Source organism: Aethalodelphis obliquidens, unplaced genomic scaffold, assembly GCF_003676395.1.
Source record: "Aethalodelphis obliquidens isolate GAN/ISIS:26980383/991018 unplaced genomic scaffold, ASM367639v1 scaffold35, whole genome shotgun sequence".
Taxonomy (NCBI): Eukaryota; Metazoa; Chordata; class Mammalia; order Artiodactyla; family Delphinidae; genus Aethalodelphis; species Aethalodelphis obliquidens.
In genome coordinates, this window is record NW_020837979.1 from 375,491 (window position 1) to 400,791 (window position 25,301).

The following is a 25,301-nucleotide window of genomic DNA, read 5'->3' on the forward strand; positions in this document are numbered from 1 at the left end:
CACCGGCACACACACCTCGAGCCCCAGCATCTCACCAACTTGTCCAGAAGACACGATCGCACGATGCCAGCTTTCTACCGGCCCCACGTAGCACAGTGACAGCTGGCGACACTCGGGCCTCCACCCCAGTGGCCGCACGTCCAGGCCCTTCATGCCATGCGCTCTGCCTGGGCCGCACCCAGAAGGCCAGCGCTGCCCGAGTCCCGCGGCAGCTGGTGGTAGAGCCAGAGGGACCCGCGGGGACAGACAGGCTGCAGGCGTGGACAGGCCTTTCCTGTCGCCAGAGGACACAACGGTCCAGCTGCGTGGGCTTTCTCGGCATACGACACATTTCAAGCAAACTAAGGTCAGCAGAGGTCAGCTAGTCCCCAAACTTTCATTCAAAGGGATGAACTGCCCACCAAATTAATGACTGTAAATGTGTAACTTATAAAATGATAATACATATGTATGTTTTCTATATATTAGTATATGTGTGTGTATATATATATATGTACACGAATCCATTTACATACATTGAAGTGTATTCACTACTGAGTGACCATGAACAGGTGAGGCTCTAATTCTGGACAATTTACCTAAACAGCTGAGGATTAACCTCATAAGAGAAACTCAAGTTACTAAACCAAGTGCCCTAAGGCCTAGAATCAGAAAAATATAACTAGAAAGGCCACTCAGCGGACAATTAAGAATAAATCACTTTTGAAAGAACTGGGAATCGTGACAGTGTGAGACCTCGTACGTACGCCCTCTTGTATAATTGACGCGACATCTTTCTCTGGCCCCTTTGTGGGTCTATGTTTCGAATTCCATTTAGGGCAGCAAGATTTCCACTCAACGTGACTCAGATGTGTTGACCGAGCAGCAGATGGGAAATAACAAATACACACAGAGCGTTTCTCTGCTGTGCAAACAGCACAGCTCATCCCGGGCTGCCCGTGGCGCGTGGACCCAGTCCTGCCTGCAGCGTGCTGTCCGTGCACCTGCTCCCCGAGGGCCCCAGCAGCGGCTCTCTGGACTCACGTCCTGCTAACAAGCCTCCCAGTGGCACCGATAGCTGTGATTCCAAGAAACAGGCATTTCGGCCATTTCTTTCTCCTTCTAAGGAGGTACAGCCAAAACCTCTCTCTTTTGGACAAAAAGAAGACCCACTCTCTGACTCACTCCAGGGTCACCAAGAGTGGAAAAAGGAATAGAAACCAGAAAAAAGGGAGAGCCCAGCCCTCCTGCCCACAGCCAGTGACTCCCCTGGGTGGGTGAGGCTTCCAGTCCCCTCCCCGGCTGGGGACACTGGGAGCAGAGTGAGCTGAAGGGGGCGGTTCGTTACTTTATCCCGAACACCCCAGAGTGTGTGGCTCCAGTGGGTGAGGCAGAATGAGATGAGAGGGACATCCCAAGCTCGGGGAGAAGGGATCGCAAGCAAACATCCAGGTGCAGACTCTGCGGGTCCCCCAGCCCCTGCCCCCAGGCCCCTCCCCAGGCTCCCAGCCGGACTCTGTTGGGGGTCATCCATTCCGATACTTATTACAATGAAAACTCAAGGCTCAAGAGTAACACCAGTCCCGCCAGCCCCGCCAGCCCTGCCAGCAGAGGTTCCGAGGTGCTCATGCACAGCCGGGGTTCTCCCGGCTCCTTCTAGATAGGAAGCCGCCAGGCCACAGCCTTGAGGTGCCCAGGCGCCCACACTCTGCTTGGTCAGCACCTTGCAGATGAGGACTCTGCAGCACAGAGGTCACACCGCGCCCAGCACGGGCCCAGGCGCACCTCGAGGCTGTGTGGAGGGGGCATCAGCCTGGCCCCAGGCAGCCCACGTGCACCGATAACCATCACCTGTCCCGGCTGCCAAGGCCCTGCTCCTGCACAGGGTGCAGACCCAGGGAATGACGCGGGCCTGACCCTGATGAACTTGCAATGTGCATGGGTGAAAAGACCCAAGACCCCGGAGGCAATCAGGGAATAGGTTCTGGAGCACAGACATTCAATGAGAATGTAGGAAACTGGCTCCGGGAGTGCACCGGGCCCGTGAGTGCCGGGAGGTAAATGGGGGACAGACAGTAAGGGCAGGGCAGCCGGGCGGGGGTGTAAGAAGCAGGACAGACCACGTGTGGATGCTCCTCTAAAGCATCCCAGGGACACAGGAAGGAGGCGTGGACACACCTGCGCTCGACGCTGGAGAAAGTGGTGGTCTGACGTAAGCCAAGGGCAAACGCCCAGCGGGAAGGAAGAGCAGGACAGTTACTGGCCGTGCAGCTGGGGCCCGGGTGGGGCAGGACAGGGACCTAGAACCTGCCCAAAGGGAAGAGTGGAGGGCACCTGTGGCCCAAACGGCATCGCAGGGCGGTCACCCAGCTCGGGGCACAGCAGACTGGGGACAGCGGCACCAGTGGGGAGTTTGGCCGGCAGGGACCCGGCCGGTGTTGCAGAGGCAGAAAGGAAGATGTTAACTGTCCCTCCCGGGAGTCATGATAAAACTTGGTGACGCAGACACAGGTGAAGGGGGAAAATCAAAGACGACCCCAATTCCCAGAAGATGTCAATTCCAGGGCAGGCCCTTCCACTCAGCTCATCAGACAGCCCTGCCGTGAGCACGGGACCAGCCCAGAGGCCCAGGCTCACCTGTCTCCCCGTCCCACCTGTCTCACCCACAGCCCTCAGCTCCAGGCATGAAGGGTGCCGGGAGAGCCTGCCTGACCATGTCCTTTGCCCCACACCCGTCTCTTAGTTCAGAACCTTGTGCCACTTTTCTGCTGTGTCCAGATCCCGGCCTGGCACCTGACAGGCTCCTGGACACGAACATGACTCCCGGCCAGGTGGGCCCCTGGCTGCAGGTGGACACATGTCACTTTTAAAACTTCTTGCCCATTTATATTTTCAGCCTCAAACAAATCCCAAGTTTTCACACTTGCTATTTGAGTTGAAAACCCAAATGTTGGCTTCCAAGCATAAGGTGCTGTCCTGCTTCTCACACTTACCTCATCCAACTTCTCCATCCTACAGATCCTGGGCACAAATGCAGCCCAGGCCCCAGCACCTCAGGCACAGAGCAAGCCAGGGGTTGAAAAGGTAAAAGTCAAGCTGCTCAGGGAAAATGAACTCTGGTCATTCTAGGACTCCAGGCGGTTTTTATCCAAACTAGTCACCCAGGTCTCATCCTCACAACACTTACTTTAAATCTGACTTACTTTTTATTTAAATCTGTTCCAAATCAAACCTCACGTAACTGCCATAATTTTTTTAGTGGACCGCTTGGCATAAATAGAAGAGATCATTAAAGGAAACATGTGTTAACATAAAGCCCATCGCCAGGTGCCAGCAGGGACGTCTGTGGCCACCGCGGCAACCCCGCTGGGAGCAGCAGCGCCCTGTGTGACCTTCCCCCTCTCTGTCACCAGACCAGGTCACACTCCATCAGCGAGATGCCACCTCTGTGCTCACTGGTGGTCTGTTTCCAGGTGGTGTTAACAGGGCACAGGCCACGTGCCCCTCCGGTCCTGACACCTCATGCTGCACGAACACACTGGCTTTCGTTACCTTCAGACGGGCTTGGGGAGGGGAAACAGGTGCAATTTTTAGGTCACGTAGAATTGGGAGGATGATTATAAAGAGTTAAGGAATCCCACAGTTTATCCATAAACAGTAGATATTTATGTCTTATGTAGACGTCTCTGGAACACGTGTAGGGACAAGGTGGTGGTACTTCAGCTTTGTGTGTAGGAGAAGTGAACGCAAGGCAGCTGTTGCCGCCGGGACGTCTCCGCTGTTTCAGATGCGCCTCGTGCTGCATTTGCTGGTGAGGTGGCAGGCAAACTGTGCCACTTCCTAGGCCAAAATAATTCTTACCCCAAGTACCTGGTGCTGGCTGTAGTGCCTGGTACATAGTAGGTCCTCAGATATGCATTCAGTGAAGTAGAGAGACATGCTTCACCGGCCCATCTGCACGGCTGTGTGACGGCCCCCTGTGCCCCCAGTATTCCTGCCCAGCTCGGCACCGCCCAAAACCCACCCTCCTGTCCCTAGCCCCTCGGCTCCACAACAACTCACACCTGCTTCTGGTGCCGGCGTGTTTCTAGATGTCACTCACTGCTTCTGTTGACCTGAATTCCCGCAGCGAATTCTAATTCACTGAAACTCACATACATTCACGGGAGCAGCGCACACACGTCCCAGAAGTAGAAGAGCCAAGATCCTAGTGTCTTCTGTTTGCAGATGAGCAGCGTGGACTCATTCCCACCACAAACACTCGGCAGGCGAGAGAACCAGTGCCACTCATCACCCACACGCCAACGCAGCCAGAGTCCAGCTCAAAGATGCAGCCTGTGAGCAGAATCTGCACGAGCTGCTGCTTCACACGCTCTTTTACTCCAACTTTGCTCAGAGGGAGAAGGGAGACATGTCACAGTTCTTAAGCCATTCCCCACAGCTGACACCTCTGACACCCTCGCCTTTCAAGGCGATTTAGGATTCCAACAGGACAGACGTCACACGTGCATCAAGTTCTTCAAATCCGAAGATCTACCAAGGAAGGCAAATCTGACGAAAACTGACCTTTGTCTCCTCAAGCACCATAAAGAGCGTTTCTCCCTAACTGAATCCTGGATGTTTTATTTCAAAAACGTACCTTGAAAAAGAGCACGTTAACTGCGAAAATAAAGATTAAATGCAGATTGAACTGAAGCGCACCCTTGAAACAACTGTATAATTGAGCCGCGATCTCGTCCTGCTCTAGCGAGCCTCACACGCTGGATGAGGAACAACACTGTGAGTCCGTCCTGCACACGAGGGAGGTGTAGATGGGCCACCTGTCCTGCAGACGCGCTCGCTGTGCTTCCCTCTCAGCACAGCCCCCACCAGTGTGCCGCACTGAGCAGGATCATGTTCCCGGATGCCTTCCTTAAAACAGATGAGCTTTTGGACTTTTTCTCATTTTAAAGACGCTTATAAGGATCAAGCACGCTACCTCGATAACAAAGATAATACCTGGAAGTAATTTAAAGGTGAAACAGATTCAAGCCCTTGGCTAGACGCTCATCAACACTCAACAATCCAGTCATGGGAACTCAGCAGACTTTGAACCTAAAGGCACAACATGCATCTCTCTCTCTCTCTCTCTCTCTCTCTCTCTCTCTCTCTCTCTCTCTCTCTCACACACACACACACACACACACACCCGTAATTTAGGACACTGACCCCACTAGCAGTGAGGTGGGCCTGTGCAGTGCACCTCAGTGGTGATTCGAGGTTTCGAGATGCATGTTAGTGGTGGCACTGAGCCAATGGCCCACAGGGTGCGCTAAGCCTGCACCTGCATTGCCTCTGTCACCCGGTAAAGCAGACAGGTGCCCTCACTCACTGATTAACACACACCCCACCCCGTGCCAGGCCTGGCTGCCCACCAAGTCCCCCACCCTCCATCCTCACAGGACCCTGAGGAGCCCAGGGATCCCTCCGTCGCCTAGTCCGGGATGCTGGTGGGGCGGGGCCGCAGCCTCAGAGGGAGGTGGTCCTGGGTCCCAAAGCCCCCAGAGGTGGGCTGGTCCGGGCTCCGGCCAGATGGCCAAGTCAGGTCTGCTCCCCAACTTGGAGACTGACCACTTGGCCTCTCGGAATGTCACTCGGATGAGATGCCCAAGGCCCCCGCATCTAACCTTGAGACCCCTGGGTGGGGCTGGGGTGACACCAGGATGGTGGCAGAGCAGAAGGATGGATGAGGACGCATCCCTGAGGACAGAACGGAGCCCCGGACAAACCCCAGGCACCCCGGACTCCAGACCTACGGCTGCCAGTGACCTGCCCCCAAAGCCACCGCACTCCCCGGGGACCCCCTCCACCGCACTCCGCACCAGCCCGCCCACAGCAGCCGAGCCAGAAGCAGCTGCAGCCGCGTGCAGAGTGGACCTCAGGGCCCAGGCCCCTTGCTTTCGGACCAGGGTCTCTGATTAACCAGGTTCGTGGTAGGGAGAGGCGTCTAACCAGGAAGCCAGTTAGCCGGTGCGTCCAGAGTTCACCTTTCAAGGTCACCCCAACTCCAGTGCCCCTGAGCGATGGGGTCTCGGAGCTCAGCTTCCCATGTGCTAACCAGCTGCCTCTCTGAGCTGCGGTCGGGAAGCAAGGAGACACACTTACACCGCCCGGCACGCCCTGCACACGGCAGACGCTCCATCAACAGTCACGCATCCCACCGCCCTTCTGAAAACACGTCCCGAAGGACTGGCCGTGCCTCATCTGTCACAAAGGCCGGCGTCTGCCCCGGCGTCACAGAGACCACGGTCACCACTGTCTGCCATCCCGGGAGCTGCCTGGCTTCCGTGAGGCCTCCAGGCCTCTTCTCTGGAGTCCCCGTTACACCCCAGACCAAGCCACAGCCACCCACCCCCACGACGCAGTAATGTCCTAACCCTAACCCTGCACCGGACAGCCAGGGCGTCCACCCTATGGAGGGCTGCCGCCTGGCCAGCCACTGCCCAGGCCATCACTCCTGCCCAGGGAGTCTGGATTCCCAAGCATGTTGATGCAAGTGTGCTTACATACTTACATATAAACATAAACTCTAATTAAACAGTATGCAAACCAAAGAAATCTAAGTGCACAAGAAGTCACTCTTTGGAAAACCAAGGTGACTGCTTAGGAAAGACTCAGCAAAGAGAGACAGCTTTAAAACTCACATCAGCAGGAACAAAACCAGAACACACTGAGGGGGGATTATTTAAAATCTGGAAGGTGCTCCACTCAGAATTTTTGGAAAGTCTCTTAGTTCTCAGTCCACTTGAAAGAAACAAATAGGAAATCATAGGTTGTGACTGAAAGACAGGTTAGAAGGCAAAGAACAGTCCAGATCCTGCATCCAAAAAATGGCGAGTTATTACACGTGTGTGTTTGCAAGATAAAATGTCTAATAGACACCATTTGTGTGATTCACTCCACTATCTCATTTCTGGGTCCCAGTCACACTGGCCAAGAGATACACAGGTTTCCAACTTAAACATCCCCAAGTAACTGCAGGCAAACTAAACAGGTTCTGACTCTGTTTCCCATCAGCAAGAGCCTTACCGAAGCCTTCCAGAGGCCTTTGATTGTGATGACGTCCTCCCTTTAACCTTCACAGAACTCTGGCCGACACCTGCCCCGTGCCCACAGGAACCTCCTGAGAGCACAACGGCTTCGGCCCCTAACGCCAGCTCCATCAGGGGACACACCCGCCTGGCTCACCCAGGATGGTGCCTGGCCCAGTGCAGGTACGTAGCAAAAGCTGTGTACGCCAAATACAAGGCAAGGGATTCCCACCAAAATAATCACAAAAAATTGGAACTGTCTGATATATTAGAGCCTTATTCAGACACATTAAAAAGTACTCTCTGAATTACTCGGTTGAGAACCTCAAAACCCTCCCGGAAAGACAAGTTGCACTGAAAACCTCCATCAATGTAGTTAGGGTGTTTAAGGGGTCACCTTGCAAAACTGTAAAACAGAACAAAAAACAGATTAGGCCAAGAAACTCAGCAATTGCGATGGCAGCGCATTCAAAGAGCTAAGGCGGCTCTGAGTGCCAGCACAGCATGGCAAGCATTTGCTAGCCTTGGGCATCGTAACACGGTGTAAAGGTTCCGGGGCAGCATAATTAACTGATCCCTGATGCCTCGTCTCAGAGGCACAGGTGAAAGCAGAGCTCCGCCCACCAGGCTGGAGGGTCCAGGCAACGCTGGTGAAAGATGTGAGTGAAAGGTGTGGAAAGTGCTTCAGGAACCAAACGGAGTGAGTACATTCCCAGCAGCTACCTGTCACTAAATTAACAAACATTTAAGCGGATACCTGCCGATCTACCCACCCAAAACGTCCACACGTCCCAAAGGAAGGTTGGAGCAGCATCTCAATGGGAAACGGGACTGTCTTATATTTACAGTCACCTACTACTAAGGCATATATGGTACCCGTTGATAACGAGTGCCCATCTATTACACAGCACGTGGCAACACCCCGGCCCAGGACTTCATCCAGTGGACAGTCAAGTACCAGAGCCTATTTGGAAGTGATGCTCAGTTGAAGGCTTTGCCGCCACACTCACAGACCTGCTTACAGTGCAGCCCTCTATGCGGGACGTCTGGTTGCCCAAAAAGACTCCCAATGACTATTGAAAATCAGTAGATTAAAGGCTAGATGATACTACAGTCTACAGGGCCACTACTTTTTCTTTCCTCTCTGAAAATCATCAAATGTAATATCGGATTTAATTCAGACTCTTCCTAGGACCCAAGCTTGGTCCCCCTGGTGAGTGGGACCTGGAAGAAAGGACCGGGGGTCACACTGAGATAACACAGGAAAAAAGGAAATGTGTTCCAGAGTCCGCTAGGCTCAGACAGCCCTGGACATAGTCTGTTAGCTGTATGTATGTGTCCCGAGAGAAAGTCAACCAATCATCCCAAAATCCGGGCGACAAAAAATTATTAATTCCCTGGTACTAAGTGTTATGAATAAAAGTTGTAAGTTCAGCCCCTTCACAAACGTCTTTAAATGCCACAAATGCCACGGAGCCCAGGAGCTGCCTCAAGGCCAGTTGTTACCCGCCGCCCTCCTGATCAAACACAACTCACAAAACGTCCCCACTAGAAGCATCATTCCAAAAATCATTTAGTTCTCCGAGCAGGAAGAAGTAACCTGGTTATTTTGCAAATAAAGACCTCTAATTATAATACTTTAGATAATAACAGCAAGGCAGGAAAGAAAAGTTTGAAAATCTGTAATAAGAACACTTGTAGCTGGATTTAATCACCATTAAAACCAAATAAATTAACATCAACTCCCCTTCAGCAGTGACCCCATTTATAAACATTCCTTGACTATTCTTGACTTGAGAACGGGCATTCTCCCTGAGCCTCCATTTCCCTGATCTATAGGAAAAGTCCAGTGTGGCAAAGTCTGACTTTTAACTCCAAAGCTTAACCCTCAAGGGCTTAAGTTCCTAACCTCAGAGACACTGCAGTGCTGAGAAATTTGGATGGAGAACTTTCCCCTCACCTCAGCACTTCACATTTGGGCAGGATTATTTAAATGGTTTATACACCACCGGATCTTTAAAAGGTCAAGAGTAGAGGGACACGGCTGTGCTTTCTGAAGTGAATGATATTTGCAATAAACCAAGAACCTTTTCAAGCTTTTCTACATTTAAAGAAAACACAGAACATGAGCAGTTCCTCGTTTCTCACCTAAACCAGCATCCCACGGGCTCGCCTCCCTCCAGCAACAGTGCCCAAGGCGGCCGAGGGTGTGAAATGACACACTCTAAGTAGCTCTTGAAACCAAATCACCGGAACCCTCAAGATAAGGTCTTTGAAACAGAAGCAGTCCATGCTGTACAATGTAGCTGCACACACACACACACACACACACACACACACACACACACACCTCAAATAGCAACCCAGTGGAAACACAATGGGCCTGAGAACCCAGGGGAGGACCAGGGGCCAAGTCCAGAAGGGCTGAGCCAAGCATTCCTGGGCTCCAGGTTAACTTCTCCCCTCCTGCTAAAGGAGCTTGTACTTTGCGTTCTTGCAACCCAGGCACTCAGTTGCCTCTGCCAGGTCCTCCCTGGCCAGACACCAGGCAGGAGGCCCACCATCTTCCCAGCTGCCAGAACCTGGGAAAACACTAGGTGCTAACTTCAGTCCAGGCGGGCGAGGGTGTGGGGAGGGCTGGTCTGGGGGTCCAGGAGAAGAAGGCTGTGTCTGGGGAGATGGAGGGCCCAGCAAAGTTAAAAGGTGGGGAAAGAGGCCCAGCCTTGCGAGGGACTGAAGGGGAGCAGGGGGGCAGGGAGCCTTGCCCGCCTCAGGGAGGGCGGGGGGCTGCCACACACGCACAGGCCACCACAGAGCAAGTGCAAGCGGAAAGGGATTCCAGGGGAGAGGATGGGCTGACGGCAGGTGCCAAAGAGAAGTTCAAAGGGGAGGGGGCGGAGGGGAGCACGTGATGTCCAAGAGTTGCCAAGTAGGACTTGGAAGGTTACACTCACGGAGTCCCTGGAGGGAAGCAAGTCGAGAAAGAAGGCCATCGCGTAGCACCTCTGGTCCCCTGCCCTTCCTCGCCGCCCTCCCCCCACCAACACACTCACACCTCGGCGAAGCACATACCCACCTTTGCTGGGGGCGCGCTCCTGCTGGCTGCCAGCTCGCGCAGGCTGGCGTTGGCGCTGGTCGCCGCGGGGAGGAGAACCGGGGAGCCAGAGGCGCTGCCCCCAGGACCCGCGAGCGCCGAGGCCGCTCCCGAACCGGGGCCGGGGCCCGGACCAGGACGCGCGGGTGGGCTGCTGCCAGGGCTGGTGCCGGCGCGGGGCCGCTGGCGGATGCCGTCCAGCAGGCGCACCAGCAGGATGTTGGCGGGCAGTTCGTCCACGCCGCAGCCCACGAGGATGCGGCACTCGGGGCAGCGCAGCTCGTGACGCGAGCACACGATGCTCTCCAGGCAGCGGCGGCAGAAGGTGTGCTGGCAGGGCAGCACCTTGGCCGTCGTATCCAGGCGCTCCAGGCACACGGAGCACTCCAGCAGGTCCAGGAGCGACGACTCGTCCATGTCCCCGCCCAGCCTGTCGCCGTCGCCCTCGCTCTGCGCAGCGGCGGCCGCCCTGGACGCGCACAGCCTGGGCGCTCCGAGCAGCATGGGGGCGGCGCCGGCGGCGGCGCGCACCTCTAGGTCCCGGGGCCGTTGCGGAGGCCGCCGCGGGCAGTGGGCGCCAGGGTCGCGCCCGAGCAGCCGCTGGGGAACCGGGCTGCGCTGCGACTTCCTTCTGTGCGGCTGGCAGCGCTAAGTGGTGCCAACCGGCCTGCGTGGCAGGGACCGGAGCTCCGAGCCCCGCGAGCCCCCTCCGGGCCGCCGAGCCCACCCAGTTCTTCGGCGCGAGGCGCCGCCGAATGCGGGCTACACCTGTCCCTCCGCGAGTCCGCCCCGCACGGAATCCAGCGGCGCTGCCTGTCGGGCACAACACCCGGCGGCTCTGCTTTCGCAGCGGCCAGTCCGATGCCGTGAAGGCGGGGTCGCAGCGTGCGCGCTCCCCCGCACCGCCTCTGTGCGCCCTTGGCCTGCCCGCGAGCGGCTGCCCAGCTGGCGCAGCGGGACCCCTCCTCGTCCTCGGCCGCGAGCACGTGCGCGGGGAGCGCGCGGAGGTCACGGTCACTGCGGGGCACGGGGAAGGGGCAGCTGCGCCCTGGAGCTGCCTCCGCCTGGGCGCACGCAGCCAGCAGTCCTGCCGTTAGGGCGCTTCCAGGGTCCCCAGGAACTCCGGGGCGCTCTCCCGCGCAGGCCCGGGCCTGTCCCCTCTGGCGCCCGAGCCTCCCTTCGCTCTCCGTGAGCCTCGGAGCGGGATGTTTCCGCCTGACGCCGCCGCGAAGGAAAGTTTGGGCGGCGCTATGCGGACCGCCTCCCTGGGCAGCGCCGGCCAGGAGTCTGGGGACGCAGCCAACACCCGGGCATCCTCCTCGACGACGGCCCGGTCCCCTACCCGGCGGCGCGCGGAAGTGACAGCTCCGGAGCCGGGGTGGGCGCGGGGCGCCGGGCGAAGCGGAGGGGAGGGCGCTGAGGTCCTCCCGGCGACGCGCGTCCAAGACTGCGCCGCTGCCCGCCGGACCCCAGCCTCGCGCAGGGCGCCCTTGGGGACGCGCTCGACCCCCTTCTCGGGAGACGCAGGCGAGGGGAGACGCGGTCTCCTTCCCGGCGCCCGCCTTCGGGCGCGTCAGAGCGACGCAAGAGCGCACGGAGGCCCGGGGGCCGCGGGGCCGCGGCCGGTGGCACAGATTCCCTGCCGAGCGCTGCCCCCTCGTGGCCGCTCTGGGCCCAGTCCGGGGTCGGCGCAGCCTGGTCCAGGGCAGGACGCTGGACCGTGCACATCTCCGAAAGGGGGCTACAACAGAAGGGCGCGAGGGCCCTACTCCCGGTCGGTCTGGCTGTCTTGCGGTTTGTGAAGCTAAGTGTAGCTTTTTTGACTTTCCAGGAAGAAAGTAATAGTTGTTGAGGCTTCAATGCCACGAACATGCATCTTTTTATTTAATCCTCTAAACGGCCCTGTTGGGTAATTATTTTAACCCCATTTTGCATGTGAGGAAGGTGAGGCTCAGAGTTATGAAATCATTGTGGCTGGATTTTGTTAATGTTTTTGTCTCCAGAACCGAATGCGTGGAAAAGGTCACAGTCCACTATGATACCAGCTCCCTGCAAGCCACATATTTTTACACTGTAATATCCCCAGTGCCTAGGGCAATGCCTGACACATAGTAGGTGTTCAATAAATATTTGTGAATTAATGAAAACACAGCCTCCAAATCCTCGCCTAGTGGCGATTTGAATGCACATCTTAACGTCTGTGTTCCGGGTGTACTGAGTCACATCCTTGGTCCACGAAGTGAGGCTGCCAGTTCATGGAAACTTTGCTCCTGACCTCTGACGGCCGCAGGAGACTTGCCCCACCTGCCTTCCGGGTTCTCCTAATGCGGATTGTGCACGGTTATTCACATCAGCACTGCCAGTGAGAGACGGAGGCATCTCTCCCGTGCTGCCCGGGGACCCAGACCTCGGGCCAGGCCCCCCCTTAGGGGCCGCACATGGCCCTCCTTCCACCCTTTGACCCGCACTCAGAATAACAAAGGACCCAGAATGCTTGATCCAAAAGCAGGTGGCATGGACACAGGACTCGGGGAAGCTGGGAGGGGTGGCAGAGAGCAGGGGCTGTCTAGGGTGACGTGCCCTGGCTGCTTTGGGTTTCAAGCAGCAGAAACCAGCTCTAGCAAGGTTTTAAAAGGAACCGAAGAGGTGATGGGAATCAGGACCCCAGGCTAAGAGCTGGGCCAGGGCACTGCAGGTGGGCCCCGGGGTGGGTGGTCTCCTTCCCTCTCTTGTACCAGCTGCCTCTACCTCCCAACCCACATGACAGGAAACATGGTCAAACTCCAGGAGCATTTCGTTCATGGCTTCAGCCACTGACAAAAGACGCTCATCTGACACCGTGGTGGGCTGGACGTTTTAAAGCCCTGCCACCCAGCTTGGCCCAGGTGGTCGCTTTCTGGACCAATGTGTGCTGGCCGCAGGGGGGGACCATCTGAAGCCTGGCGGCACCTCAGGGGTCACCCAGAAGGAGAGGAAAGGGTTCCAGGACCCGTGGCGTGCTGGGCAGAGGGAACCACCCCTGCACTCGGCTTCCCTTGTTACACACAACCAGAGCCACAAAGGGCAAACACGGGGCCACCGAACCTCACCTTTCTCACCTTGGGCCCCTGCCTTCACCCACTCCCGTAGCACAAGTGGGCTGCAGGCCAGGGGGCCCCAGATGCCGGGAGGGCTGTGTGGCAGGGCCAGGGTGGCTGTGCAGGGCCTGGGGGGCTGTGCTGGGCCTTGCAAAGGTGGACGTGGCAGCCCAGCCCCACCCCACCTTTCTGCTTTTCCAGAGAAGTTGGGGGACCGCTTTTTAGGTGTGTTCTCCTGTGTTCAACGGTCAGCATCAGTTCTCAGAAAAACACCCTATTAGCCAAACAAAGTGAGTGTGGCCCCACTGGCCCCCAGACCCCCAGGTGGCAGTTTCTGGCTGAAGCAGCCACAGGAGGTGAGCTGCAGCATAAAGGAACTTCAGGGTGTGATCTGAATAGCGGAAGCATTGCAAGCACAGGTTTCTATCACTCAGTTAAACTTGCACGTGTTCAGTCAGCCGGTTGTATCCGTCCGTGATGGAGAAGCCTGGCTTAGCCGTTCGTATGAGGAGACCTTGGGAACTCAGGCGCCCACAGCACAATGGGCCAACATGAGTGTCAGCGTGGCCGCCTGGGGAGGTGATGGAATCTTAGGATACGTGAGGGGATGTGACGGGGCAGGAATCATCTCACCGCACCTCAGGTTGTCGGACCCCATCGGCAGGATTGTTTCCAATTCTGGGGACTAGATGTTAATGACAGGATGGAAAAGGATCCAGAGGCCTTGTCCGTGAATTTAGGATGAAGGAATAGAGAGCATCTGCCCAAGGAGGAGACAGCTCGGAGGACACAGGACCCGGCTGCTCAAACTGATGGAGCCTGGGGACCATGGCCCGAGTGTGAGGGTGATTCCAGGAGGTGCCCCCTGGGCAGCCCCGCTGGCTGAAGGTGGCCTGCGGGCGGGAACTGGCCCTGGAATGCCTGACGGCCGTCGCTGCTACCCCAGGTATAAAAGAGGTTGAGCCCAGACCCCTGGCAGGCTGGGTCCTCCCAGGGCAACTGCCTCTGTGGGATGCGGGGCCTTGGAAACAGAGCCTGCCCCTTGGGGTGGGGATTCGCAGGTGACATGGAGTGGAGTCCAAGACCAGTCTCTGGGCTTCCCTCAGTCCAGTCAGGTGGGGGCTTGAGTGATTACCTGAATGTGAATTTCTCAAACTGATGGAGTGGGCCATCCAGTTAAAGAAATAAGTCAGCGTTGCCTCAGCTCTGCAGGAAGGACCCTTGCACTCGAGCGAGGCGTCTCCTTGTTGCCCACTGCAGTTTCCATAGCACTGTGACAGAAATATTGCAAATGCTTTCAGGTATTAAAAATAATCCTGCCATTGCCTATATTTTTGTTCACAGTCTTCAAAAGAATTATAATAGGGGCTTCCCTGGTGGTGCAGTGGTTGAGAATCTGCCTGCCAGTGCAGGGGACACGGGTTCGAGCCCTGGTCCGGGAAGATCCCTCATGCCGCAGAGCAACTAGGCCCGTGAGCCACAACTACTGAACCTGCGCGTCTGAAGCCTGTGCCCCGCAACAAGAGAGGCCGCGACAGTGAAAGGCCCGCGCACCACAACGAAGAGTGGCCCCCGCTTGCTGCAACTAGAGAAAGCCCTCGCACAGGAACGAAGTCCCAACACAGCCCAAAATAAACAAATAAATAAATTTATTTTATAAAAAAGAATTATAATAGATTCTCCTCCAGTCTGGAGACACAACACACTTTATTTTAGTTTGGCCCCAGATCTCAGAAGATGCTCGAAGCTGTGTGCTCTGCACAGCTATTGGCTAAAGCACTGGGACACGTTTAACCCAATAAAGGAAATCCCTTATTTAAATTACAGTCGAGCAAAATGAATGAAAATTGAATGTAAAGAAAAGCTTCCAGAATAATCGCAGCGTAATTGACATTGAATAATATTTAATATCTGGACTCATGTCTTTGGTAGGAGTACATCTTAAATCATCCAAGGGGAGGTTGTCAATTATAAATAACACTGATGCGTTTTCTAGGAAAATGTGAAATACTTGTGAAAGTTATAGAGCTAATGAAGAATCATCAATCTCAGGAAGAATAACAGAGCCTTTTCTCAGATAAGATAATGTTCACCTCCTTCCAAGGAAAGGCTGGAATTGTGAATATGCCAAGCATTTCCACTCTGAGCTGTGGTGAAACACACAAACCTGGGTAAAATGCGTGTTGAATGCCTGCGTGCGCCTCAGCGGACAGGACACACCGCTCGCTCATGGGCCCCAGAAGAGGAACTGGGGACCCTCCTTGGAAAGCCGGGTCACAGCCTCTGTGTGCCTGGGATGAGGCTTCCCCAAAAAGCCCCATGAAGGCAGCAGAGGGGACTCAGATGGACTCACAGACTCCATATCGGGATGTGCACACCCCCCAGCCTCTCACCCGGCCTCCTGCAGCCGGGAGGCTGCGGGCCCTGTGCGGACTCCGCTGGGTCTGGCCTCCATTGGCTTTATCATCAGCCCCTCCCACTTCCCGTAAATGGTACCTATTTCGTCTTCCCCAGGTGCCAGGGCTGGATGTGGACCCTGCCCGCAGGACTACGAATACTTTAAACAGTGATTTTTCTGGTTTTTTTGTTTGTTTGTTTGTTTTTTTGCGGTACGCGGGCCTCTCACCGTTGTGGCCTCTCCCGTTGCGGAGCACAGGCTCCGGACGCGCAGGCTCAGCGGCCATGGCTCACGGGCCCAGCCGCTCCGCGGCATGTGGGATCCTCCCGGACCGGGGCACGAACCCGCGTCCCCTGCATCGGCAGGCGGACTCCCAACCACTGCGCCACCAGGGGAGCCCGATTCCATACAAATTTTCGGGTTGCTTGGTCTCTCTGTGAAATACGCCCTTGGAATTCTGATAGGGATTGCGTTGGATCTGTAGGCGTTTAACAATAGTAACACTGTGACATTCGAAGTTACACTGTTTACTCACTTGTTTATCAGTCCCTTGTCTGGTTTTCCACAAGATGCTGGGGACTTAGAACACTGCTCAGCAGCATTAAAGATCTAATAAATAATTGTTGGATGAATGCATGAAGCGATGACTCAAGGGAAGAACAGGACTCCCAGAAGCAGAGGTAAAGGTGTGAACAGTGTTGCCAGGTGGATACTATTTACGTTCACCACGTTTCCAAGGCTCTTTCAGGTTGAATCCCCACTGAGCAGAGGGTGAGGCTGTGACCCTGGCTCTGGCACAAGCACGTTGCCCCCGCTTTGATGTTGCAGGTCCCATCACAGCCCTCGGGCCGCTGCCACGAGCATGGCGAGGGGGGAGCCACTCTCCTGGGCACACGTTAGCAGATCATTGTGTGCTGGCAGCTCAGCTGTGTCCTTTGTTGTTTCGTTCAGAAGAAATGCGATCTCTCCGAAAGACGCACGCCCAAATCAAACGCGCGGGGGTCCTCGGTCCAGGCAGCCTTAGGAACAGGTGGAGGTCCAGGTCCTGGACTCACAATCCCCACCTTGTATCTTTATAATCTGTTTTATTGGGTTTTTCTTTGATTGTTTTCCCTTGGTGTCTGTCTGAGAAAAATCACTCGAGACAGAAAATTCATGAGTACCATCTTGAGTGTATTGCCTGACTTTTAAGCGCAAAGGCTGATGAGTGAGATACGTCAACTGTATGATGTGTCTTAAGGGCCGCCAGCTCCCCCTCTCAAGCACCTGTGTCGGGGCGGCTGGGGGGGGGGTCGTGGGCAGAAAGGAAGCCCTGAGTTGCGGCAAGGGGTCCCCACCGCTGTGCAGTGTTGGCTGTGGTAACATCAGCAGGTTTTCCTATTTTGCAGAAGGCACCATGTAAAGGCAATAATTTAAAGCTATTCTATGCTGAAAGCACTTTGACACATGATGCTACCTGCTCATTCCATCAGTTTGACAGATAAAAAGAAAAACAAATTTTATTCCACCCAGTGGATGAGGAAATGAAATCCCAGAGAGGTGAAGGGATTTGCCCAGAGACACACAGCTCCTATGGCTGAGGTGGGCCCAGATGGGCTCCTGGGCTCCAGGTCCACCACCTGCCCACTCGGCCGCACTGCCCAGGAGACGGGCAGAGGTCATTCAGAAAGCCTTAGGCTCGGAAACTACACAAATCTGTCAGGAAGAATAATAATACCAAATATTTACCAAGTGCTGAGTATGTACCAGACTCTGTTCGTTCCAACCTTGTTGGAACTCTGGAAAGTAGTCAAAGGTCTGCAGCAAGCAAGTGAATGTTCAATCCGGAAAGGGTGACTTAGTGTGTGAGGAGCCTGTCAGACCAGGAGCCGGGGGCCCAGACACTTCCCAGAGCTCTCGGGACAGAGGACAGGCTGCGACCAGGACGCCGCCCAACTTTGCGATGGTGTTGTGTCGGACATCAGGGAACCGCCTTTGCTCCCGTGGTCTGTGGTCGACTCCGCCCACTGCATTCGGCCCCGCAATGGACCAGGACCCCCGAGCCCACGCATCTCAGCTCAGTCTTTGAATCTAAGTTATAGATGTTACATGAATCCTATCAGGTTCTGTTTTATTTATTTAAGCCCCCAGACACCTGTCTTTCACGTGTTTTGAAATTTTGCTTTGTATCCAGCTCATAAACTATCCCTCGCAGATTTGCGTTCTGTCATTTCTAAGGCACCCTGTCTACATCTTCCCTGAAATTATTGATTAAAAAGTGTTAAAGAGAACTGGACCAGTACGGAACTTCCATGGGAGTGCCCCTGGTTCCGCGGGTACATTCATCCATCAATGCACCCCCATGGATGTCTTACACCCAGACGGCTGTGCTCAGGAAAGAAAATTGGTTTATTTTGTCTCAACTTAAATCTTTTAAAAGTCTACTCCAGAATTTTGCTGAAAACTGACTCATTCCAGAGATCATAACTTCCAAGATTTCTCTTTCCACGTTTAGAACACTGAGCCAGTGCTGACTGGCCAGCCCCGGCCTTCCTGCCTCCACCTGTGGTGTAAAGCGTTCCCGTCTCCAGGCTGCGGTGGCTGTGAGGTTAATTGGCGGGCTCTTCCCCAGCAGCGAGAGATCACCGGGGCGGGGAGATGCCTTCCTGCTGGAGCCTCAAGGGCCATTCAGTCACCGTCCTGGGCAGAAGGAGGAGGAGGAGGTGCCGGTGGAACACACATCCTCCCTCCCCCGGGGGCCCTGGTCATGCCCGACCCTCGCTCACCAGCTCCCTGCTCCTTGCTCCAGCCAGAAGGGGCTTCTACTTTTTAAAGAGCTTCTGAAACACTTGCTCTGTGTTTCCACTGGAGCAAACTTAGCTCTACCATATGCTGAAGGAAAAGGCTGCATCGAGAGGACTGGGCCCCTGTCCACACTCTGCCACTTACCAGCCCTTATTCTCTTTCAGCTTCTGTTTCTTTGTGTCTAAAATGGGAATAACAGTAACACCTGCCTTATAGAATTACCATAGGATTAAATGAGATAATGCTTGTAAGCACAGTGCTTGGCACTTAGAACATGTTTCTCTTCTCTTAAGGAGCCCAGAGGGGCACAGCCAGAAACCAACACAACCACCTTGAACGGATGTGATGGCTGGAGCTGGGGCAGCCGTTCTGTAGCCATGCAGCAACAGGCATGAGTACGAGACCAAAACAATCGCTGTTAACGGTTATCACTGAACCCCTGAAACAAAGCCTTAGCTTAGTATTTGGTGAGAAAAAAAATTCCATTTGTTAAAGGCACTAACAATTTTCCGGTTTCTCAGTTACTTGCAGTTACCCCTTTCAGCCAGCCTGCCTAAGTCAAGCCACTAACTAGATGTGATTTGTCATAAGTTAGGAAAGAAAATCGTCTTCATTTAAGACAGCAAGCCGGAGGTTTGTAGTGCATGTGTGGGGCACACGTGTCCCGTGTGTGTACTCAGGTGCCGGCACGAACACTCCAGCCCTTTGCTCCCCAGCCAGGTCTCCGCCTCCTTGCTGGGCAAGATGGCCAGGGAGCCCGCCCTGCACACGAGGAGGGACAGGCGGCAGGTGCTCCTGGAGGGGAAGCTGTGCGGGTCCCGCGTTCTGGCGTCACAAGGGCGCCTGAGCAGGGAAAGGAAGACCCAGGGAGAGGGCAGCCGCTGGGGGGCCCTGGAAGCGCCCGAGGCCCAGCCTGTGATTGGAGGCAGGGTCAAAGCCGGCGAGTGGGTGGCTCGCTCTCCCCGCCCTCCACCCCCGGCCCCCGGGGATGTACAAGTGCAGCTGGGAAACCTACAGGTCCCGCAGGCGCGGCGAGGGGGTCTCTGGCAGCCCCGGGGCGCGGCAGGCCTTCTTGGGTCGGCGCAGGGCGGGGGTCTGCACACCCGGCAGATGGACGGAGCAGCGTGGGCGTGTGCTGGGGGGCTCTGCCCGCACAGGTGGTCGCCCTGAGGCCCACGAGCGCGAGAGGCCGCCAGCACTCGCCCGCAGCCCCCCAGCCCCATCCAGACTTGGCTGCGGGCCGCGGAGCTCCTCGGCCGAGCTGGTCACCCAAGAGGGCCGTGTCTCTAAGGGCGGGGCGCTGCCCAGGGCCAGGGCCCCCCTCCTCCAGCCGCGGGGGCCCCTCCGTACGTGGGCCCGAGCCGCCAGCTGAGCGGGGCTGAGGGGCAGCGGTCGGGGTGCTCTGTGTTGACCGGGGGACCATTACCTGGGCGCGAACACTCAGGAAGACTCACCAGCTGTGCGTCAAAGACGGCGCCCCGCTCTGGGTGCCGCCGAGGGCTGCCCGAGGCCCTGGCAGGGCGGCCGCCTCCGGCGGGTCTGCTTTAAGGGCCCGGAAACGTGTTTGGTGCTGTTACCGAGGCAGAGTGGGGCTCAGGGCCGCGGAGGAAGGACTGGGACCAGTCCTCCCGCATCACCTCTTTGCCCAAAAGGCCTGCGTGAGGGGCTTTGCTCCGTCCTCTGAGGCGGGGCAGCAGGCCCAGCGTCAGGCCCCTGCCGGCCCTTCCTCCTGGGGGATGACCGTGGGCTGCGCTCCTGGGGCCCTGACGAGGGAGGGGCCGCCGGCTCGGGACAGCCGGCAAGGCCGCTGGATTGTGAGCGCTCCCGTCTCCGCCCCCTCCCCTCCCCGCCTCATTTGAATCAACCAGAGGGAGGCGGGCCAGGTTCCCGGAACTTCAACCTGTGGGGTGCGGTGCGGGGGTGCGTTGGGCACCCACATGTTGAGAATATGGGTTAACCACTTTTCAGTGTCCCCCATTGTATCTCCACACACACATAATAGGACTTGTATCCTTAGCAGAACATTCATGATTTCCAAAGTCACTGTGAATTAAGGGATTTAAAAAATTACTTTGCATTTGTTAGCCGTGACGATGTGCACCTGTGTTTGAAAGATCATTTGACAGGTGTCCAAGCCGAAGAGTTTCCGTCCACACCCAAGGCCAGTGCCTTCCCGCCAAGTCCAGGGGGCTGAGGTTGCGTGTGGACTCCCACCCAGGACAAATGCCAACCTGACAGAGGTGAGAACACGACCAGCAGTGACACGGGAGGTGAAGCAGGCTCCCGGGCTGCACCAGGCACGCAGCCTCCCTTCACACATAACTCACCAGCATCCCTGGAATCGCAGCAATGCTGCAAGGGGGGCCCGGCCTCAGCTTGCGCACGTTCGTGTGTGTACGAGTACACACTCACACAGTCATTCACACGCTCACACCCATCATTACACACTCACACGCACTCACACCCCGGCCCACGTGGCACCTCTCAGGATCCCAGCTGGGGAGGACAGAGTCTCCCACCTGAGTGATTTCCATCCTGCGTGGCTAGAATCAGGGTAATCACATGGGAATTCCGAGCCAAGGCTGCAGAAAAAGACAGGCGGACGGTTAGGAAAAGTCATAAAACGGAGGAAAGTACCAGCAACACACAGAGCTGCCAGAGAACTGGCCTCACCTCAGGAACGAGAAAGTGAGCAGCTGGGTAGTAACTGGACACTGGCGATCCTGCCGGAGTTCACAAATAATGAATCATCGCGTGTGCACCCGAAACTAACATGACGTTATACATCAGTTATACCTCGATAGAACATGAAGCTCATCCCCTGAAAAATAAAATAATATACAGTAAGCAACCCAGTTCTTAAAAATGGGCAAAAGACTCGAACAGACACTTCACAAAAGAAAATAAGCACATGAAAACATGCTCAGTCTCACCGGTCATCATGGAAACGCAAATTAAAACCATCAGGAGACAAGGCTTCACACTCACTGCCACGGCTGAGGTTAGGAAGACGGGCACAGTGAGTGTTACACATTCCCAGGGAAAAAGGGAAATAATGACGCGGCACCTGGGAAGGCAGCCCAGCACTGTCTTATTCAATCAATCATGCACCTGATCTATGAACCAGCCATTCTTCTCCCATTTGTCCAGTAGAAATGAAGACCTCTGTCCTCTCAAATCCTGATAAAGAAAGTTCATAGCAGCTCTGTTCATAATTAGCAAAAAGCTGGAAATAACTCGAAGTTATTTATAGACAAATTGAGGTACGTCCGTACAACAGAGCACTACTTTGCAATAAAAAGAACTATTGAAACTCAAAACACCTACAGTGTACCCCACGAGTATTACATTGTAGAATGAGTAAAACTGGACCCTGGTGATAGAAACGGGAGTCGGGGGGCCTGCAAGGGCCGGGGGTTCTGGGAGAGGGAGGGGGTCTTGACTGGAGTGGAGGCTACACAGGTGTATGTGTTTGTCCAAACTCATTCAGCTGAACTCTCCAGATCTGTGTGTTTTACTTATGCAGATTATACTTCAATCAAGGAAACAAAGGTATGAGGCAGGGACCAGGGAGTCTGCCCTGGTCCCCTGGGAGGGAGGGACTTCCCTGCCCTTTGAAGCTTGGTAACAGATCAGCTCAATTAAGAGCAGAGGCAGAAAAAGAGGCCAGGACCTCCAGGAGATCTGGTGCTGAGGGGAGAGGGACCTGCCCTGGCGGTCCCGGCAGGATGCCAGACTTTGTGGCCGAGGAGCCCCCTCAGGGCAGCCCGCACGCTTGACCCCGGGCACAAGAATAAAGGGGTCTTCCAGGCGGGGGTGCTGAGACCCCTGCTGGGTGGGACCCAGAACCCAGAGGAAAAGTGGTATGCCTGGCCCACCTCGCGGGCAGAGACTCCCAGACGCCCATCTGAGGGCGGACCTGAAGTAGAACGGCGGGTTTGTGCAATCCAAGAGCTCAAGAGCTAAAAACAGCCCTGACCGATACGTCCATGCTTTCCAAACGGATTCTCCCATCAACACTTATTTAGTATTTACGTCATCGTGATTGAAAGGATTTAGCGTCTATTATGTGTCGGGCACCAAGCTGGACACGGAGGTCCAGCAGTAACCGGAATTGATAAATCCTCATGATATGATGGGAGAGAAACACGTAGCTGAATTGTCAGGTGGAGAAAATAAAGCAAGAAGAGAAGACGATGGATTTCGGGGCCGGAAGGGTCCTCAGCATGAGGAGGGGACGGTCTGGACAGTGGGACAGGCACATCCTGGCCCACTGAGGGGGCGGGAAAGGAGCACAGCGGGCAGAGGGCGGCTGGCGAGGTGCAGATTGAGGATGGAGATTCTGAGCTGAGGACAGACCAAGGCGAAGGCCAGGGCAGATCTGTAAGGCCTGCCTACCTGGCAGCCCAGCCCTTCCCCAGAGCCGAGACCCGGGAGGGCTGCTGTGTCCTCTTCGTGCGTGGGCCGGTCAGCAAGCCCGGCCGCGCTCAGTGCGACCACGGCGGAGAAGAGTAGGAACCTGCCCCCCAGCATGGCCGGGGCCGGTCCTCACGGCCTCCTCGGAGGGCCGGCTCTCCGACCTGGCCCCCTGCAGACGGGCTCTGCCCTGGCGTTTCCACCAGCTCGTTGGAAGCTTGGATCGGCTCTGAACAGACAGAAGCTCCCAAGGGACTGGGACTTGGGATGGGCGTGAAGTGAGACGGGTCACCGTCTGCTTCTGGGCAAGAGCAATCTTGGCCTGACCAGGAGCTCCAGGGCCACCGGGGACAGCACAGGGCGAGCCAGGGGTGGCTTTCCAGGGAGCCAGTCCCCGGGCCAGGTGTCAGCCAGACCCCACCTCCCCCTCTTGTTAATGCAGCCAGAGGTCACACCTGGGAGAGGGACTCAGCCCATCTCTGCTGCTCTTGGGCACAAACCGCGAGGCATCTGGGTGGGCACGTGGAGATGCTGTTCCAATAAATTTGGGGAATTTTTGTGTTTTACCATTTTTGCCCCAGAGAACATTCAGAATTAAGAACTGGTTCATTTGCTGCTTCAGAAAATCAGACCATGTTCAGTCAAATCTTACTCCAAAAAAGAAAAATTGTGACTTCCCCAGAGTAAAAACAGTTTAATACGTTGAGCCCATGCTTAAAGCACTAATATAGCCCCTCTCTCCATAAATTACGCCATCTGGGCTTATTTTTATTAAAAGGGATTAAACTTAAGTTTGAAGGACTTTCTGACATTTCTTAGGAAACTGGAGGATTCCTGGAGCAGCAGAAAACCAATGTTAGTGATTCTGGTTCAATACTGTGATTACTGTTAGTGATTAAATTTCACAGCTGAACCAACTCGAGCGAATAAACACATCGCCTTGCCTTCAATTATTCACGCAGTCAGTCACCATTCGTTAAGCACCCATTGACGAGCACGGCAAACCTCTTTAAAAGATGGTCAGGACCCCACAACCAGCAGTGGGGTCCTGACCCGAGGACACACACCTTGCACCCTCCAATGTGGGGAGTAACCACGAGTCAGCCCCGTCCACTTCTCCCTGGAGTTTGTCTCCATTTGTCTCTTGAGCTGTCCAGAAGCAATCCAGAAATTTCAGTTGCCCCCGCCCACCCCCCAAAGAAAAGGAATTTAAAATATCACAAACACGAAGTCTTCCTGAGCAATCCTAATGAGAGCAGACGGACCCTGGTGGCCCAGCCACCTGCTTTCTTTCTTGTATTTGAAAAGCACATTCTTTCCTATAACTTACCCCTCTCTCTCTTGGGTTAGTATTTCTAAGATTCATATACCAAATATTGATTTGAGCCAAGAAATATTCAGAAAATATTCTAAAACAAACATTCCACATACATTCCTGCGCACTGTGGAGACTGGAGTGGGCCGGCGTAAGGAAGTGGAGAAATCCCCCTCTAGGGAGAGAACTGGGTTGGGGATAAATGTTTCAATCAACTGTTTGTGACCTTGATGGAGGAGGGGGAGATTTAACAGCAAAGCAGAAAAGCACGCCAGAGCCTGGTCTTTCTTCGGAACCGGCCAGGATGGGGCCCGAGGCTGCTTGTGCGACAGCAGCTCAGGGCGGATAAGAGATGCAAAAGGGGAGCAGAGTGGCTTCCTCTACGTCGTCCGGGTTGGGAGCGGAGGGGGCCCACTTCCACTGGCGTGGAGAAGCCCCCTGGGCTCAGAGAGCGGCGTGGGGCAGACTGAGCTGGGGAACAGAGGCGGCTGCAGAGCCTTCTGTGTAAGGCGCCCACCAAGCGACACACACGGAGGCTCCCTCTGCAGCCAGCCTCCGGATGTGGCGAGGGGAAGCCAGGGTCCCAGACGGAAGGCGCAGGGCACACAGACACACAGCAGAAACCCAGGGCGGGGAGAGCGCAGGGGCCCTTCCCTGCTGCGGTCACGCAGCCTTCAGGGGCCGGGGGGCCTTTGTGGTCATCCTACGTCTGTGCGTGTCCTAAGTATGCAGCAAACTTATAGAGTCTCCTTCCACATTCTTTATAGTTAACACTTTGTTGTCTCTTAAAAAACAGTTAAGAACATCTAGCTAACATGCAATACATAATATGTAAAAAAGACATATTGAGTCCAAGAGACTCATTGAACCCAAAATGATCACGTAGTCAAGGATTAGTTGCCTGCAGAGGGAATGTCAGATACACAGCCCCTCAAAATCCTGGCTTTTAGGCCATGGGTGTATTACCCACACCAGTGCTGTCCAAGGGAAATAGAAAGGGAGCCACAGCTGTATGGTAGAAAGAAACAGGTAAATTAATTTTAATACTGTTTTATTTAACCCAATGTATCCAAAATATCAATATTATTATTGCAACATATAATCAATTGTAAACAACTGAGATATTTTACCATTTTTTCGTGCTTAGTCTTTGAAATCCAGTGGGTGA

General features: G+C 55.2%; 1 protein-coding gene and 1 pseudogene across 1 annotated transcript in view; one reads left to right on the forward strand and one right to left on the reverse strand.

The window, feature by feature from the left end:
* SH3RF3 (SH3 domain containing ring finger 3) overlaps positions 1-11,428 on the reverse strand; it is a 199,600-nt gene extending 188,172 nt beyond the window's left edge. Inside the window, exon 1 of the mRNA XM_027128649.1 lies at positions 10,126-11,428. Coding sequence (XP_026984450.1) covers positions 10,126-10,647 — 522 coding nt within the window. The 5' untranslated portion in view covers positions 10,648-11,428. The remainder of the gene's footprint in view (positions 1-10,125) is intronic.
* On the forward strand, positions 10,687-11,945 carry LOC113631934 (collagen alpha-1(I) chain-like; annotated as a pseudogene).
* Positions 11,946-25,301: the final 13,356 nt, after the last annotated feature.